Consider the following 16,852-nt stretch of genomic DNA (forward strand, 5'->3'; position numbering starts at 1 on the left):
AAGTTTGGATGAAGCTACAAGTCATATTAATTAGCAAAAATTATTAAAGAGATGGTCTAATTTTAATATAAAAGTAGACCTAGTCACTAAATGAATCAAACTAGTCACCGAAAGAAATTAACCTAGCAACTATTAGGCTAATTCTCTTCTTAATATTGAACTTACTATTGTCAAATTTTAATTTAAAAATAGACGGTCTCTTACAAGACAACTCCATTAATTAGTCCCAAGTGTCAACCCAATCCAATGTGAGCAAAAGTCGATTCCCTATGCATATTGCATTGAATTTTATTTTTTTCCTACCTTGAGATTGAGATACCCGCTACATGCCTACATCCAACAAGGACTAAGAATTTGGTCAAGGATAAAAGAACTTCACATTTATTTTGGCGATTTTTGTTGACTACTAAAATAATAGACAATGAAAATTATTACACTAGCTCACATTTTCATCTAATAAATTATTACACCTAATATCGAGATAAAATTAGATTTTACATTAGCTCACACTTTTCATCTAATACATTATTAACGTGTGCTGCTTATCCACATAAGAGCACCCACAATGGCAAGCTACAACTACTTGTAGCTTAGTGTGCCACATCAGATTTCCAAACTACAACATTCCTAAGCTACAACCTTTTCCATTGGAAAACTACAACCACTTGTAGTTTTTGTAGGTCCCACATGTTATCACCATACAACAATTTTAAATGTGAAAGAGTAAAGGGAAAGTGGGGCCCACAAAAAATTGACAAAGCAAGTAGCTTTGTGGAGCTACTTGGCTTCACAAAGCAACAAGCTTGCTTTCTCTCCAACAATAGAGCTAGTAGCTCTAACTTTTGGAAAATTGCAAGCTAGGACCTAAGAGCAACCATTGGAGTTGCTCTAAGTATTGTTATAAAAGTCAACTTGCTCACTCATTTTTTTTAATTGAGCGTGGACCATCACCCAAGCTTTAAACTTTGGGTAGCATGTTTCACCAAATAAACTAAAACTTACACACATAATGACGTACTAAACCATACTTAAAATGTCGATTCAAAAAAATACATATTTAAAATACTTGGTCAACAAAAGATATATTTAAAACTAAAAAACTAAAGATAATCCCAAGTCAACTTCATTACCGGTGACTAATCTCAAACAAAACCTACTAATACAATAAATGTAGTTAATTAGTACTCCCTCCGTTTCATATTAATCTACACACTTTGACATTTTACACTATTCACAAATTACACTTTGACTCTTGTTTGTGATTTATACGTGAATAAAAACATAGTCATGTGGGATCTTGTTAGATTCGTCTTAGTATGTATTTTATTAATATGTACTTTTTATAATTTTTACAAATACAAAACTAAAGACATATGTCTTCAAAGTTTTACATTGGCATGCGTGAAAAGTGTAAGTGTGTAGATTAAAATGAAACGGAGGGAGTACTCCCTTTGTCCCATAATATAGTGTCTACTACCAAGTAAGTGTTTGTCCAGTGGTAATGGGGACTGGCTTTGGTTGGACAGACCCGTGTTCGAATCCCCATAATACCCTTATTGGGAGAGGAATGGAACTTAACCACTCCGAACTTGGCTTCGATTCGAATATAGCCCGAAGGGTGAACTGAGTGCAAACACCAAAAAAATAAAAAAATATAGTGTCTACTTCATTTTTAGTTAGATTCGCCTCAACGTGTATTTTATTAATATCAACTTTTATATTTTTTATTAATATAAAATTAAAGATATTAAAGGTCAAAGTTACGTCTTAAAAAAACGTTTAAAAAAAAATAAGCGCGATATTATGAAACGGAGGAAATACTAATCTTTCATTATCATAAATTACTAATCACACCTTTGTACTCCCACAGACAAAAACCGCAGTAATTGTCTTGGATCCACCTGTCCAACTTCTTACAAACAATAGTGGCCTTAAAAATTCAGTTCATAAAATCATATACTACTAGGAATAAATCTGATACAACTTTTTTTTTTTTGTGGGTCTTAAAAAAAAATGGAGCTAAATTCAGGCCAAAAATCGCCATTGTTGGGAAGCCCACGTAGAAAACTGAGTCAAAACGGTTTACGTCGGCGTAACTCGGTGAACTCGTTGAGAACTGACTTCATTTCAAGGTTGCCTGATAAACTTCGTTCTGGGGTTGATGATGAATCTCCTTATGATGTTAATTTCTCCAAAACACATGATTTAACTCAAGGTCTTTTCTTTTTTAATTTAATTAATTTTTTATTTTTTTTATTTTATTTTTCCTTTATTGGGTTTGTTTTCTCTCATTCATTTGATCATTGTAGATAAAAAAAAGTGCTAGAAGTACATAAAAAAAGAGGTAGAATTTTGCAAAAGTGAAGTTCTTTTTTTTCTACATTTGAGTTTTTTTTGTTTGTTTTGATTTGTTTTTGTAGTGTAGGTATTGTGCTGAATCTCAAAAGAAAGCTTTTGCTTTGAAAGTTGGTATTGACTTTGCTATAAAATATGTGATAAAAGCTTACATTGAGTAGTAGTACTGTTCTTTGCTAAGTTAATTTATGGGTATATACTTAAATTTGGTTGTAACATTGAATTATTGAAATTAGTGGAGCTCAATTGTCTTAATTTGTAATGTCAATTTGAGCTTATTCTTTATCTCATTATACATGATTTTGTTGGGTTTTCTTCTTCATCCTTTCCATAAGAAAGCCCTTAATTTTCCATGTCTCAATGATGCATGTTTATTGAGTTTATTGAGTTGATTATGGCATGTATCTCTATTGTGGCGAATGGCGATTATCCCCTTTGATATTTTGGCGTATAGAGAGCTACAAAGGACAGTGATGTAGACAAAATACGGCTTTGGTCTTGGTGTACCATATGGTCATCCTCACAAGACTTTGTCAATTAGATTAGTTCGCGTCCATGGTTTTTCCCTTCATGAGAACACCAGTTCATGATTTCATTTTCCTTGTCAAAATTTTTTTGAAATCTTGAGGAGGATGACTCAATGTTGTGCATATCAGGATTGGTTTAGTGATGGTTTTGATTGATGAGGAGGATGATATGCATCTTTGGTTTGTGACATTTTTTCGCGTCTGATTGTTGTTCTGTGGTTAACCTGCTACTTTGTCCTCTCAGGAGAGAAGGAATACTATGAAAGACAGTTCACTACTTTGAAATCATTCGAGGAGGTTGACCATGTGGTCCAATCAGGTTCACCAGAAGAGGATGATGATGAACAAGCTCAACATGAAAGAGCAATGAGGATATCAAATTATGCTAATATTGTGCTTTTGGTGTTCAAGGTATTGCCTTAACTAATTCTTAGACATGAATATAATCTCGTTACTTCTTTCTTACACTTTGTGATTATTACTAACCAATACTTTGTGATAAATTGAAGCTCTCAATCTTGGATTGATGTCTCTGAATGAGGGATAAATATATCACTTCATGTGTGCCATATTAATTTCAACGGATTCACTTTCATGATCTCCAATGTAGTACTTTTACCATTGATATCTTCAATTATGCATAGGTAAAATCCTACAAAGTTGGTATTTGGAATGTCAACATTGAGAAAAATAAAACAAGAAAGAAGTAACGAGATTAGATTATATGGTCAAAAAATTAAACTTAAACCTCAAAAGTCAAACTGGTGCAATTATTGGGAAGGAGGGATTACTACTCTTGATTGGGGGTGTATCTTGGGTTATTTGGGACTGCAATCTGCAAATCTCGGATACTCAAAATTTGCATGTCATAGTTATGAATTTGGAGTTTCTACACACTATACTATGCCTCTAATTGGTGCATTGCTACAATAATTTTTTTGCTTAATGTCTAGATTTATGCTACCATTAAGACTGGATCTCTAGCAATTGCTGCATCAACGTTGGATTCCTTGCTTGACCTTATGGCTGGTGGTATACTTTGGTTTACTCACCTTTCAATGAAAAGCATCAACATCTATAAGTATCCAATCGGAAAATTAAGAGTACAGCCAGTTGGAATCATCATATTTGCTGCTATAATGGCTACCTTAGGTATGTGTTTGACCATTTGAGCCTGATCAGCTGCTTACCAGTTTGGCAGAGATGCAGTCATCAAGCTTTGATATTTCTCTGCAGGATTTCAAGTTCTCATACAGGCTGTGGAACAACTAATCAAAGATGATGTTGCTGAAAAAATGACATTTGACCAGTATATATGGCTGTGCTTGATTATGATATCAGCCACAGTTGTGAAATTTGTCTTATTCCTTTACTGCAGAAGCTCCGGTAATGAAATTGTCCGTGCTTATGCCAAGGTACATAAATTATGAAAAAGCATAAATGCTAACTAGTGCTCTAACACCATTTGTATTAACAATATTGTCACTATGTATCTAACTAAACTTGAGTTTAGCAACGGTATTGATGCCAATACGTGGTTAGATGGAGAAATAGTTAGCCTCTTAACAAGACTAAAAAATTATACAGATGGTTCTATGTCTGTTGGCTCTGATTTTTGCAAATTCTATACCTTTGTGGCTGTGCAGGATCATTACTTCGATGTGGTCACAAATGTGGTCGGATTAGTTGCTGCAATTCTTGGTGACAAGTTTTACTGGTGGATAGACCCTGCTGGTGCTATTATTCTTGCAATTTACACAATTGCAAATTGGTCAGGGACTGTTTTGGAGAATGCAGGTAGGTAGCTTCGCCTTCTGACTTTTTCTTTCACTCCACACTGGTAGCTCGTCCCCCCTTTTCCGTTTCTATTTAATTTTGTGTACATTCCACTTTCTAAAATGACTAAAAGCACACTTGGAAGTTGGAACAACCTTCTCATCAATAAGGTAGAAGGATACAGAAAAACGACAAGATGGTGAACCAATTTATGCCTGTGAACATTGTATGATTTCTCTACCTATGGGAATTACGATCCTTACCACTACATCTTATAGTCGACATTGCACGTAGCCTGCCCAACAAAGCCAATTCTCAATTATTGTATCCTCAAAAACTACAACTCCATCCTTCCTCCGAATATCTCCATTCCAAAATCTAATTTTTTGGGGTGAAACCACACATCCATCTGAATCTACACATCTCTACTACACCCATCTTTTTGATATAATTCTTGCTAAATTACCAACATTTTGACTCATAATAAGGCTGCTCTAACATTCATCCCAAAAAAAAATACAAAAATAATATTTTTGATGATTTCTTGAACTTGAAAAGGCCAAACTCCCACCTCAAGATGCCTTCTTTTCAGTGAAAGGAAGTGAAGTCTGCTGTTGGGGTCATATCTTTCAATCTTTATTAAAATGTACTGCATATTTCTTGGCGCATTGTGAGATAGTATGTTAATGTGTATTTCTTCGGCAGTTTCACTAATTGGACAAACAGCTCCACCTGAAGTCTTGCAAAAGTTTACATACCTCGTCTTACGACACCCTCAAGTTAAACGTATTGACACCGTTCGTGCTTACACTTTTGGCGTGCTTTACTTTGTGGAGGTGATTAACTTCTCTGAATCGCCTTATTTTTTATTTTTGTAATCTGTTATCTTATCTACAGCAGGAAAAACGCTACATCTAAGTTTTGCCATTTTCTAGGTTGATATTGAACTCCCTGAAGATATTCCATTGAAAGAAGCACATGCAATTGGAGAGACTCTGCAAATTAAGCTAGAGAAACTCCCTGAAGTTGAGCGAGCATTTGTTCATTTAGATTTTGAATGTGAACACAAACCAGAGCACACTATTTTAAGCAAGCTGCCTAATACAGAACCTTGATTATTGTGCTTGAAATTTTGTTTATATAAAGTTTCAGACTTCCCATTTAATTCACTTAATCTTCATTATAATTTCTGCTTGAGTATCCAAGGTCTTGTCATAGATACAATCCAAAATGACATTTTGGTTGCATAGTTTAAAAAAAGGTTAAAATTCTTCGAATAGCAAGAGCAACAAAGTTTTGTTTTTCCTGTGCTCATACCATATTTATCCATTTCAGGTGTCAGATTTCTTATAAAATAAATAGTAATTCTGTTAATTTGTCCACTAATACAAATATTATAGTACTCCCTCAGTTTCTCTTTTGTTCTTGGTTGTTTCCTGATCTTCAATGTACTCCTTTGACCATTAATTTCTCTAAAAGATGCAACATTTGCGTAGTACCCAATGTACTACTTTGATCCTTGTCGTTAATTTTGTACAAGTACAAATTATAAAAAGTTGATATTACGAAAGTATACATTAAGATGAATATATAAGATTTTACTTTTCTATATATTTTCTTACACAGTGAGAGAATATGGAATAAAATTGATAGATGAATAGTGGTTATTGACTTATTGTGCATATGTTGCATCCTCAAAAGAACGAAGGATGTATTATACAAATAAATATTGATTTAAATCCAAGAAAACCTCACATGATGATAAATTTAACATATATAAATGATCACATACGGTCAAAAAATTTAAACTTACCACTTTAATACTAAAAAGGAAGATCTTTAGATGATGGAGGGAGTATCATGCGAAATCTCTATTGATTTTTTGTTCAATGAAGTATTCTTGTAGATTAAAAAAAGTGCATATTGGCTTGACCCACAGTATTCTAATAACACTGAAAACAGTATGAACAACATATCTCATAACTTTATAAATGTAGGGAAGAAGAATGGTTCACATTGGGACACGACTTCTTACAGCTTGAGAGCTCATATTACATACAAATGTGGTCTGTATGCTAATCTGGGATTCCTCTCTAAACGTTCGATTTGCTTTGCCGCCAACAGTAACTTGCGAGTATGGAGAAGAAAACAGTATCAAGTTCTAAACTACTATTACAAGATTCAAGATCATTCATTGCAGCATTCCTCTGCAGTAAACAGGTTTCGTCGAAGAATCTGCAGTCAAGGCAAAACCTTTAAAGTGATTCATCCACACTTAGAAAACGTTGAAATGATTGTGTTTTACTAGCAAGGAGAAAACCTCTATTGGACTAGAACCTCCTGGGAGTAGGGTAGGGAGGTGAGGCCTGTGGGGGAAGGAGGTGGGAACCCGTGGAACCCCTAACGTCAAGCGTACTTGGTAATTAGAGAGCATATTACTGAAAATCTATTGCTTGAAACAACTAACAAGTAGATTGTATTCTAAGTACTCCGGGAACTGATTCAATATACTTAATCAAAAACATACGAATATCGGGAAATGTTCAAGAAGATGAAAGTCGTTTGAATGCAACTTACCTAAGAACCTGGTAGTAGCCGTCCATTGTACATTTTATCCAGCAATTGCTTTGCTCCAGGCCTTCTCAAAAGACCTTTATTATTGGGCAAGCCGGTACCCAAACAAACAGGGCACACAAGTTTACCTCGACCTACATGAGGATAAATGCAAGGCAAGTGAAAAAATAGCGGGCTATAGCATGCAGAGTTGAGCTATGTGTTATGTAGACAAAACATGGGGTCTCACAAGCATAAGGAACTGAGAGTAACTATTGCCATTATATCTTACCATAACAATTTGGACACTCAGTAAACTCATATACATCTTTAGCACGCTTTCTATTCAAAGCCTTCCATTTTCCTGTACCACCACACATATCACCTAAATGAAAGGCAAAACAAACATCTTATAAAATATAAACAAAAGCAGCAGGTACTCTAGTTGACATATGAAGTATTGAGAAAGCATCAGTGAAACCATCACGTCTTTCCTTCAAATAGACACAGGGGCTTCCACATATAAGAACTCTATATGGCCAAATTTTGGTTAGATATACAAGAATAGCAAGATCTGGGCTCCACATAGACTGAAGTAAAGAACATGTCCCTCATTTGACTCATGGGACAAAAGTTTAGCTAAATATCTGTACATTTCACAGTTGTCCCTGAAATGGGTCAACCTGCCCCCAAAAGATAGGAACTGTTCGTGATTAAATATGGCCTAGATTGCCTTACAATCTAAAAATTGAATTCTTTGAAGCCCGATCCCCAAAGAAGTATACAACTTAACAACTACCGGATGTCTATGACCAGCCAATATCAGCTGCTAATCAAAGTTTGACCAGTATTGCCTAATTTGCTAAATTCCCAATGATTCCTGAAAAGATAATTGGTACATGAAGTGGCATACATTTGAGCTATTTCAACATAACTAGAGAAGCAATTTGTATTCCCAAACCCATTCTTATATCACAAATTAGGTACCATAGAACAGCGCAAACAACATCAATTTTGGTTTTGACATTAAGGTTATATCCCCAGGTCTATGCAATCACTTAAAACCACGCTAAGTATTAAAACAGACTTACATATAATAGCACCACTGCCTCTACAATTACGGCAAACATCCCTCTCTTTTCCTTCTGCGGCAATGGCTTCTTGTCTTGACAAAGACTTTCCATTGGGACTTATTAAAGCTATAGTTGAGCATAAGCATGTAATACATAGTCTCCGAGAAGCTACAACTTGGTCATCCTACAATACAGAACAAAATCTTAGTAGTGCATGAAAGTGAAACCTCTTTTAACATCTGAAAGTTGTCATGCCTGATCAAGTCCTTCGGATGACAGCAAAACGAGTTAACAAGCCAAACAACTTTTCAAATAGCCCATATGAGAATGTAGGTCTAATCACTAGTCAATCCACATATACTGATGACATGTGGCTTAGTAGTTTCCTGGTCGGTACATGCATTTTTAACTTGAAGGTCATGTGTACAGTGAGTATGACACTCTTTTACCACACTTCACAATCAAAACATTCCCATTTCTACGTCATTTCATTTTCTAATCCGATATATTCTCTTAAAAAACTAGAGGGTTGCTAAATGCAACTTTCATTTACCATGTACAACCCATTTAAATTCCAAAATTACCCTTATTCACTGACAACTCATTTCTCCCTCTTCCTCTCCTCTCTCATCACCCTCTTCCTCTTCGAAAATTTCTGGTTCATTTTCTCATTTCTAATTCACGAAATTTCACAAATTCGTCTACCATTATACCCCAAATTCGTTTGCAATCTCTTTAATCTTTATGAAATGTTGGAAAATTGATAAATTTAGATCCTTTACCCCATATTCGTTAGTGTAATTTCTCTCTACGTTCTCCCTCTACTGTTTCTATGGCGTTTGCCCAGTTAATTGATGAAAATGCGAGTTACAATTTTGAAGGAAACTGCGAAATTCATTGCGATTTTCTGGATTTTCGTTCGTTTCCTTCAAAATTGTTCTTAGTTTTCTGGATTGTAACTCGCTCTACCGTGTTCTTAGTATTCTGGATTTTCGTTCAACCCGTTGTTGCGAAATTGGTATTTCGTGCAATCTGCACGAAACAATTGGATCCATTTCGTGCACCTTGCACGAAACAGAATCATCTGTTTCGTGTAGTCTACACGAAATGGAATCATCTGTTTCGTGTAATCTACACGAAACAATTGATTCCGTTTCGTGTAGTCTACACGAAACAGACTAATCATGCATTACGAAAAAAATTCAGGTTTGAATCTGCGAAAAAAAATTCACAACTTACATCAATGAAATTCGATTGGGTCAAAATTATGTCCATTGAATATAAATTAAAATTCGTAGATTTGATAAGTTTTGTATATCTAACATGAGAGAGGGGAGAGAATATTTTTAGAGAGAGAAAGGGTTTTTTAGAAAGAACATGATAATAAGGGTTTTTTGGGGTTTTTTTAAGGCTGCGTTAGTAAAGTGAGGCTGCGTTTAGCAACCATGAAAAACTATAGGTGCACCCATTTGCAAAAACTTCTAGATTCGCCACTGCGTGAAATGAAAGTTTTATTTGAGGTATATAGAAAGACCTCAATACCTTGTCATTCAGACCTTATTCCCTCAATTGATAATGTTCTCAATCAAGAACGCCTTGCCTTGGCACCATATACTAATACTCCATACATCAATAAATCCAGTATAAGGGAGAAAATGATGCGAGAAATGCTAACTCAGCAGCAATATAATGCAAAGAAACCAAATTTATCTACAAAGATCAACTGAACCACCATTATAAGTTAATATTTCAACTAACCCTTAAAATACTTGGGTCTGAAAGACTGTCTGAAGCTCCAGTACCAGAATTCTCATCCTCCAAACTTGATCTCACACGCAATCCAACCGATTTCGAGTTCACTGACAACCAAATTAGACACTAGTGATAACAATCAGCATCCACAATCAGAGTCCTCAAAATATAAACAGATTCACACATAATTTTGTCATAAAATCCTCAACTAATACAAATTACCATCGTTAGGAAATGTATTTAATGCTTATTGTTAGCCCTTACGACTGCATATATCGAAATCGAAATATAACAAGCTTTGCTTCCTTAACAGTTCCAAGTACCCAATTCGAAAAGCTAATTCCTTGTATCATTTTTCTGGGTAATTCTATTTCTATATTTTGATAATAAACAAGAGAAAGTTTATTTTTCTTTTCATAGGATTCTAAAAAAAAACTTCTAGTACAACAAAACAATGAAAATTAGCAGTTAGAAAGAAAAGAAAAGGCAAAACCTTTCAGTCATTCACTATAATTTAGGTGATACATAATATAGTTGAATAAGTTTTTTAATGCAATGTGACAAAATGTAAGAGTATCATATAAGTTTGAAATTATGTGATAATGGAGGAAATTTTTCATAAACCCACAAAAAAAAAGGACTTAAATTTACTGAAACAAGCACAAATATAAGCAATGAAATACTTACAATTGGGTTGCAAATGTTTGGAGGTGAGAGATAGCTGGGAAAAAACTGATGAGTAGAAAGAAGAAGAAGAGAGATAAGGTAACACCCCCATTTTCTCTCTTACTGCAAGAAAAAATCTAGCTTCTTTTTTTCTTTTTTTCTTGATTTTCAATGCTTAACCACCACACATTTCTCCTTTTCACCAGAATTATGATTGTTTTTGAGATTCCAGTTTAAGAAACGTTTTTTCTGGTCTTAGGATAATCTTACAAGCGGCAATTTTGGGTTCTCAAATTTTTTTCTAATTTTTTATTATTTAGATTATGTAAACTTTTTTTTTTAATGTTCCTTGAAAATGGGGGGGATTTGGGGGTCACTAGGGGCTAGAAGCCTAGAAGGGTGCAAATTAGATGGTAGATATATTTTATACGGTCTCGTTTCGCGTTATAATACAATGAATAAAATAACATCATTAATGAACAAACAAAGCAACATGAAGATGTAAGTATTACAAAAGAACAACATACGAGACTCAATGAATATCTGAATCAGCAATGAATAACAAGAAGAAAAGATGAACATAAGAGAAAATATTTGATGAACAACCACTCAACCTAATGAACAGACAAAGAAAACTCGACGAACAAAGAAATATTTGAAATAAACAAACTAAGAAACATAAAGATAAAAGTCAACAAAGGAGAATCCTCGATATCAATGTTCATTGGAGAATAGTCGATATACATAAGTTTCACATGTTCATAGGAGAACAGTTGATATACATTAGTTTTACGCATTTCATGTTTTTTGGGCTGCATTTTGGCCCGTGTCTACCATTACTAGTCCACCATCTACCAATTGGCTAAAGGGTTAAGACCCGATCTGAAACCTCTAGGATTAGTAGTAAGGTGATGTGAATACCATTAAGTTATCACATGTTGCTCTAGATTTTCGTGAATGGCTTGAGATAGGATAGAATTACAAGCAGAACCTGATTTATAAGACCTCTTTAGAGCTTGTGACTTAGGCTCTACCTCAAATTGAATTAGAAACCGAGCCACAATTTTTTAGATTCTCAAAGCTAGTGTTAGTGCGTACGTGTCAGCCAAACCAAACCACCTCAAGCTCGAGATCATTTTATATCAGATCCAAGCACTTCCTAGCATTGTAAAGCAAGCAAAGTGAAAACTATCATCGTCTAATGGTTATCAAATTGTCAATACTGTGACTATACAATAGGAAGATAAATGACGAAATTAACATAAATAGCACCACTTCATAAATAGTACTTGACAGAGGAGCTCACCAGTGGTGACAAATACCAATACAAGTATACAACATAGGAACCTGTTTCACACAGACTTGCGCAGGAAACTAAGTTCCCTAACTTGACTCCCTATTCCCTTACATAACAAACGAGCCAACAGATGAGAAGGAAGGCCCGTATCCTGTTTTCCGTTCATATATTCTGTTACAACTTGCTAATTACACAGATATCATGACACGGTTCTACCGTAACAGAGACACGCAAGATACAAATTCTTCGCCCATTTGTCCTGCAAACACACCAAACAGTGATCAGTAACGTTTGAGGTACATAAGACATGCAAGTTTAAGAAACCATTATTTCATTAACTATGCAAAGAGCTCTTGTTCTAGTGGTATCTGCTGCCTTCTCCCAGGGACGAGCCCAGGTTTGGACTGACAGCAAGTTAGAGGAGAGAGAGGGGGGGGGGGGGATTGGGATGAGCCTACACCTGATAAGTGACCAGCCCAGGCCCCATACGCAGTCAGGGGAGTACATTAGGCAAATTGTGACTCATTCCCAATAAAGCAGTGTAAGGGATACTTTGACAAAAATGGTCTTGGAGGGAAGGACCTAGTAACATTTACCTTAACATGTGTGCTTGGAAATTGAGAGGTCCTCAATGTTTCCTGAGTTTCATCACCCGGTCTGCGCTTTGGCACACTCAAGACAAGTGCAGATTGATCAATATTGGCAGCTGTTGATGTAATTCGGTAACCACTGTCCCAGCGCTTGTGAATGCCCTCACTTGGGTACAAAAAGTCTAGCTCTACGACCTGGAAACACAAATACCAGAAAGCCAAAAGAGAAGATCCTTCAGAATACTTGTCATATCGAGTTCACATCTCAAACATGATACCCAGAGAGAGCACAACCACTAAATATGATATACTCTCTCCATCCATAATACTAGTCGCATATAAAAGTATTAAATGTCCAGATCTACCTGTCACGTTTCCTAAAATAGTAATCCACCATTCTTAGGGTTGCCGTGATACCCCGTTGATTTGGAATGAATGAGGCAAGAAGGGATAAGAGGGCTATTTTAGTATATTTATTAAATTTCTTTCAATATGACGGGTTGATATGAATATATTTCCTCATGGAGCATAACCAAATCAGAAAATGGATAGTACAGTAAACAAAGCATGCTACATCCTGGACATATATCATAAGTCATAACAAGCAAAGAAAACTATAACGATACAAGAAAATGGACAGCCAATCAACAAAAGACATCCTAACTTCTATGACTCCTTCAATCAGCACAGTGGTGACATAGTTGTGTCAATGGTAATTGTCAACACAGAAAGACAAGCACAAAAAAACACAACAAGACTAAATCTAAAGACAAATGGGAAGGATTTAAAGAGAAAAAATGGGAAGCCAAAGCTTTTGGGATGAAAAAGACAAAGCAAAATTGAACAAGTGCCAAAAGAGTAACAACCAAATGGTCAGAGAGCAACAAGAACAAACACTCAGACAAAAAAAGAACCACTAAGAGATTTTCAAAAGAATGCTCCAAAGTTGTTCAAAATAGTGAACTCTAGTTAAGAATACACCATGCGTAAACCCCCTCCCAGAGTCCTAGTAAAAGCCTAGTAAGAGGCACTGGAGTAAATTCTGCAAAAGTTGGCCTCCCAACTTTCTATCCAGGACTCAGTTCTGCAAAAAACAAGCCATTACTGATCCTGATTGACAGTTGGCATTTGTAATAAAGCCGGACTATTAGCCTCTGATTGTGTGAATCAGATAACATTGCTATTGGCTATATTCTTGAAGTTCCACCATCATGAAATACATGCAGAACACTCATCAAAGGAATAGGAACCTGCAAAATTAATTAAAAACAAATAAAATGTACAGCAAATATCATTTTCTTGAAATTCGAACCTGATCACTAAAACCAGCATTACGGGACATGACAACACCCCATCTGGTTCCAGCAGTAGCCATTGACGTGACATGAAATCCTTCTCTCCATTTCTTATTTATCCACTTGAAGGGAAAGGCATCACTCACTTTGTAAGATTGTTGAGTGTATTGAGTGCCTGTGACAATGCATCAGTAGTACACTGTAAGGAAACAATACTTGAAGCCAACGCCAACATGACAGATTCAGGGATTAAAATCATGCTAGGAAAATATGAATAGTACAAACATCTACTCAAGCAGACTACCCAGACCCAGGAGACCCGATCCACATGCCCTAACAAAGAATTGAATAAAACTTTGAGCACGAGTATCTGAAAGTGGACATAACATCACCAAGCCTACCAAATCAAGTAGCAACCATGGCACTACTTTAGTGAATCGGATTATCCGGGAGGGTGTTGGGGATCCTCCAAGTCAAGCAACAAGAACTTTCCCTGTAAGAGGTTACTACTATGGCTGGATTAAAGTCCATAAATATTCATACAGAAGGCCAATCCTTTCAATGCTAGGATGGGAATATAGAGCACCACTACACCATATAGCCAAAAGTACAATACTAAACTACTAGGGACACAGTTTAAGCATTATAAATTTATAATATTACATCTAAATGTATCCTACTCTTACAAGTTACAAATTCCAAAGGCAAGTTGTTTGATGTGAAACCAATCCCATTCCAATGGGGATTTCTAATAATATGTATTTTACCACAAAAAACTGATTGAAGTCCAAGATCAAAGTTCTTACTAGTAAGAGTAGCTGCTGCAAATTAACTGACTTGGGCCGCAAGTTCATCGATAATATATAAGGTGGATTGACTGTCAAATTCTATGGCAATTTTTATTTTCGTTCAGTGTCTTGTTTCATTCAGTTTGGCAGGAAAAGTATACGCATTAATTGATGTTTATCCCTGACTGGAATTTATCTCCTATTCTACTGAGGATTGCTACAGCAATGCAAGTTGAATAAATATGGAAGAAAATAGAAGAATATGTTTTGCATCTAAGCTCTTAATTTCACAAACAATTTTACACGGTTTTGGCTGATCATGTTAAGGGATGTATTATCAGTTCTGACAGATTTTTTTCTTGTATACGAAGAACCAACACGGATTTACTATGTGTTTTACGAGTTGAATAAAAGTGGAATTTAAAAAAAAATATGAGTTTGGTAACGCCTATATAAGGGGACTTAGTGTGTAATTTTTCGTTCATGTCGAGTTGAGTTTATAAGTTGGTAGTTTTTCTAAAAGAACTTGAGTATGTCGATCTCAAACTTCTTACCTTGCTTTGCTACTCGTATGTCAAATTAATGTTGTTTACTTTATTTGGTAAACTTATTTTGTCCATCTGACTCAAACTAAACCTACTTTGTTTGCTCCTTTTGACTAAATAAATCCCCAGATTTAATTTAATCCAATTGAGTACCCTAAATCATATCATTGTTATATACTTAACACCAACTTCAAGAGCTGGCGTTTCAATAACCAACAAAAGAAGTTCAAAAGCTGGACAGCCAGCCCTCAGTGAGAGAAGCAAGGGCATACATCAGCTTGCTCCTCGACCCATGAAACTTTAGCTGATTAGAAACATCAAAATCAGCTATGTTTAAACTCTTATTTAAATTTAAGTATCTGTTGGATCTTTAACTATGTTACTCAGACTCTACATATTACCTGAAGTACCAATGTCAAATCGACCCCCAAGACATGGATGTAAACTCTTCAAACCACATTTTGGGCCCAAATTGTGGAAAGATTCATAATATAGCCAATTCTGACAGTCAAGACACACAAACCTGTATCTCAAATGTGATCTTGAGTCAGAGTGACACAGAGAATCAGATAACACTCCCACAAAACTACAACGAAAAATACCAACTCAAAGACAGCTTTAGGAGGGGGAGCTGTTTAAAAAACAATATTATAAGCCAATACGATGCACCCAATATATATATGTAATTGATTTTAACATCATACTCGAAATTATTGTTTCAACACAAACCTTTCGACATCACCACAAGGGAGCTACCGTTGTTAGCACCAGCAACAGAACTGATGTAAAAGTTCTTCTCCCATTGTTCCATGATCCATTCCTACAATATTTTAGGCATTTAATATTGTTAGAAGAGAGGCCAGTGTTCAACAAATGTATAAATAAAATATAACAGTAGTACCCTTCATGATTTAACAAAGTAATATAACAAAAAACTTACCTTGTGCAAGAACTGAGATGATAACTCATAAATTTGATGTGTGAAGCCAGTGCCCGCATCCATAATTAATGCCCACAGATTGGAACAGGATGACACAGAGCTTATAAGCAAACCATCAGCATTACCTCTTTCAACATGCTGTGCCAATCGAGCATCAGCAACATTGTAATGGTACCTAATATAAAACAAGAAATTTCACTGAGAGACACAAATATTATGAATTATTTCTAATAATATTCCTACTAGACAGATGACTTTAGACTTTAGACTTTAGAATTTAGAGGGTTATTAGCAGTAACTTGTATAGTATCAAGCAAACAACCAGAACAGGCAGGACAGTGAGAAAGAGATATTATAGTATGGAGGTGCCTGACCCTGAGAATGAATAAGATAAAAACACCCGGAAAACAAACCTCTGCTTCATTGGTGACCGTGCATTATAAACTGAAATCCACTGAGTAGCTGGAACACCCAAGCGGACCTTCTTCTTGGCTTGCCCATCATCTTCTTCATCAGCATTTAGCCTACCACGCTTTTGTCCAACCTGATAGATGATATAACAGATATAAAATTGACATAAACACAAGAAAAAGATATAACAGGTCGGCGAGCAGATACTAAAAGCCGTAAGTACCTTCTGAGCACCATCGGTGTTAATTGGTCTTATAGATGGGTTTGGTCCAATCAACCCATCA

General features: G+C 35.5%; 3 protein-coding genes across 4 annotated transcripts in view; 1 reads left to right on the plus strand and 2 right to left on the minus strand.

The window, feature by feature from the left end:
- The first annotated feature begins 1,923 nt into the window (after positions 1-1,923).
- On the plus strand, positions 1,924-5,827 carry LOC104889888 (metal tolerance protein 4). The gene is made up of 7 exons (XM_010675225.4): positions 1,924-2,215; positions 3,127-3,293; positions 3,836-4,034; positions 4,119-4,297; positions 4,529-4,679; positions 5,364-5,494; positions 5,594-5,827. The coding sequence occupies exons 1-7, from the start codon at positions 2,014-2,016 to the stop codon at positions 5,771-5,773; spliced, it is 1,209 nt and encodes a 402-aa protein (XP_010673527.2). The 5' UTR covers positions 1,924-2,013; the 3' UTR covers positions 5,774-5,827.
- Positions 5,828-6,620: 793 nt separating this feature from the next.
- LOC104889887 (hypothetical protein) lies at positions 6,621-10,935 on the minus strand. 2 transcript variants are annotated; one of them, XM_010675224.4, is made up of 6 exons: positions 10,724-10,922; positions 10,043-10,143; positions 8,303-8,468; positions 7,504-7,596; positions 7,236-7,366; positions 6,621-6,893 (listed from the first exon to the last, which is right to left on the minus strand). In XM_010675224.4, the coding sequence occupies exons 1-5, from the start codon at positions 10,812-10,814 to the stop codon at positions 7,236-7,238; spliced, it is 582 nt and encodes a 193-aa protein (XP_010673526.2). In that variant the 5' UTR covers positions 10,815-10,922; the 3' UTR covers positions 6,621-6,893. The 2 variants fall into 2 exon arrangements, with proteins under 2 accessions (XP_010673526.2, XP_048499799.1); XM_048643842.2 differs by lacking the exon at positions 6,621-6,893 and adding an exon at positions 6,919-7,058 and having other exon boundaries at positions 10,724-10,935.
- Positions 10,936-11,958: 1,023 nt separating this feature from the next.
- LOC104889886 (casein kinase 1-like protein HD16) overlaps positions 11,959-16,852 on the minus strand; it is a 95,750-nt gene continuing 90,856 nt past the window's right edge. The window contains exons 11-17 of the mRNA XM_057394575.1: positions 16,792-16,851; positions 16,571-16,701; positions 16,158-16,332; positions 15,947-16,037; positions 13,902-14,059; positions 12,596-12,784; positions 11,959-12,258 (exon numbers count right to left, since the gene is read on the minus strand). Coding sequence (XP_057250558.1) covers positions 12,199-12,258; positions 12,596-12,784; positions 13,902-14,059; positions 15,947-16,037; positions 16,158-16,332; positions 16,571-16,701; positions 16,792-16,851 — 864 coding nt within the window. The 3' untranslated portion in view covers positions 11,959-12,198. The remainder of the gene's footprint in view (positions 12,259-12,595; positions 12,785-13,901; positions 14,060-15,946; positions 16,038-16,157; positions 16,333-16,570; positions 16,702-16,791; position 16,852) is intronic.

The sequence above is a fragment of the Beta vulgaris genome, chromosome 4 (genome assembly GCF_026745355.1).
Source record: "Beta vulgaris subsp. vulgaris cultivar EL10 chromosome 4, EL10.2, whole genome shotgun sequence".
NCBI classification, from domain to species: Eukaryota; Viridiplantae; Streptophyta; class Magnoliopsida; order Caryophyllales; family Amaranthaceae; genus Beta; species Beta vulgaris.

What these genes read in the sequence shown, in the direction of transcription:
- LOC104889887 (XM_010675224.4), bottom strand. Translation starts at nt 10,814, where the DNA reads ATGGGGGTGTTACCTTATCTCTCTTCTTCTTCTTTCTACTCATCAGTT. An exon ending in CAAACATTTGCAACCCAATT is followed by an intron (nt 10,144 to 10,723) that starts GTAAGTATTTCA and finishes TTTGGTTGTCAG; the next exon opens with TGAACTCGAAATCGGTTGGA. An exon ending in TGAGTGTCCAAATTGTTATG is followed by an intron (nt 7,367 to 7,503) that starts GTAAGATATAAT and finishes ATCCTCATGTAG; the next exon opens with GTCGAGGTAAACTTGTGTGC.
- LOC104889888 (XM_010675225.4), top strand. Translation starts at nt 2,014, where the DNA reads ATGGAGCTAAATTCAGGCCAAAAATCGCCATTGTTGGGAAGCCCACGT. An exon ending in AACACATGATTTAACTCAAG is followed by an intron (nt 2,216 to 3,126) that starts GTCTTTTCTTTT and finishes TTGTCCTCTCAG; the next exon opens with GAGAGAAGGAATACTATGAA. An exon ending in GACTGTTTTGGAGAATGCAG is followed by an intron (nt 4,680 to 5,363) that starts GTAGGTAGCTTC and finishes TTTCTTCGGCAG; the next exon opens with TTTCACTAATTGGACAAACA.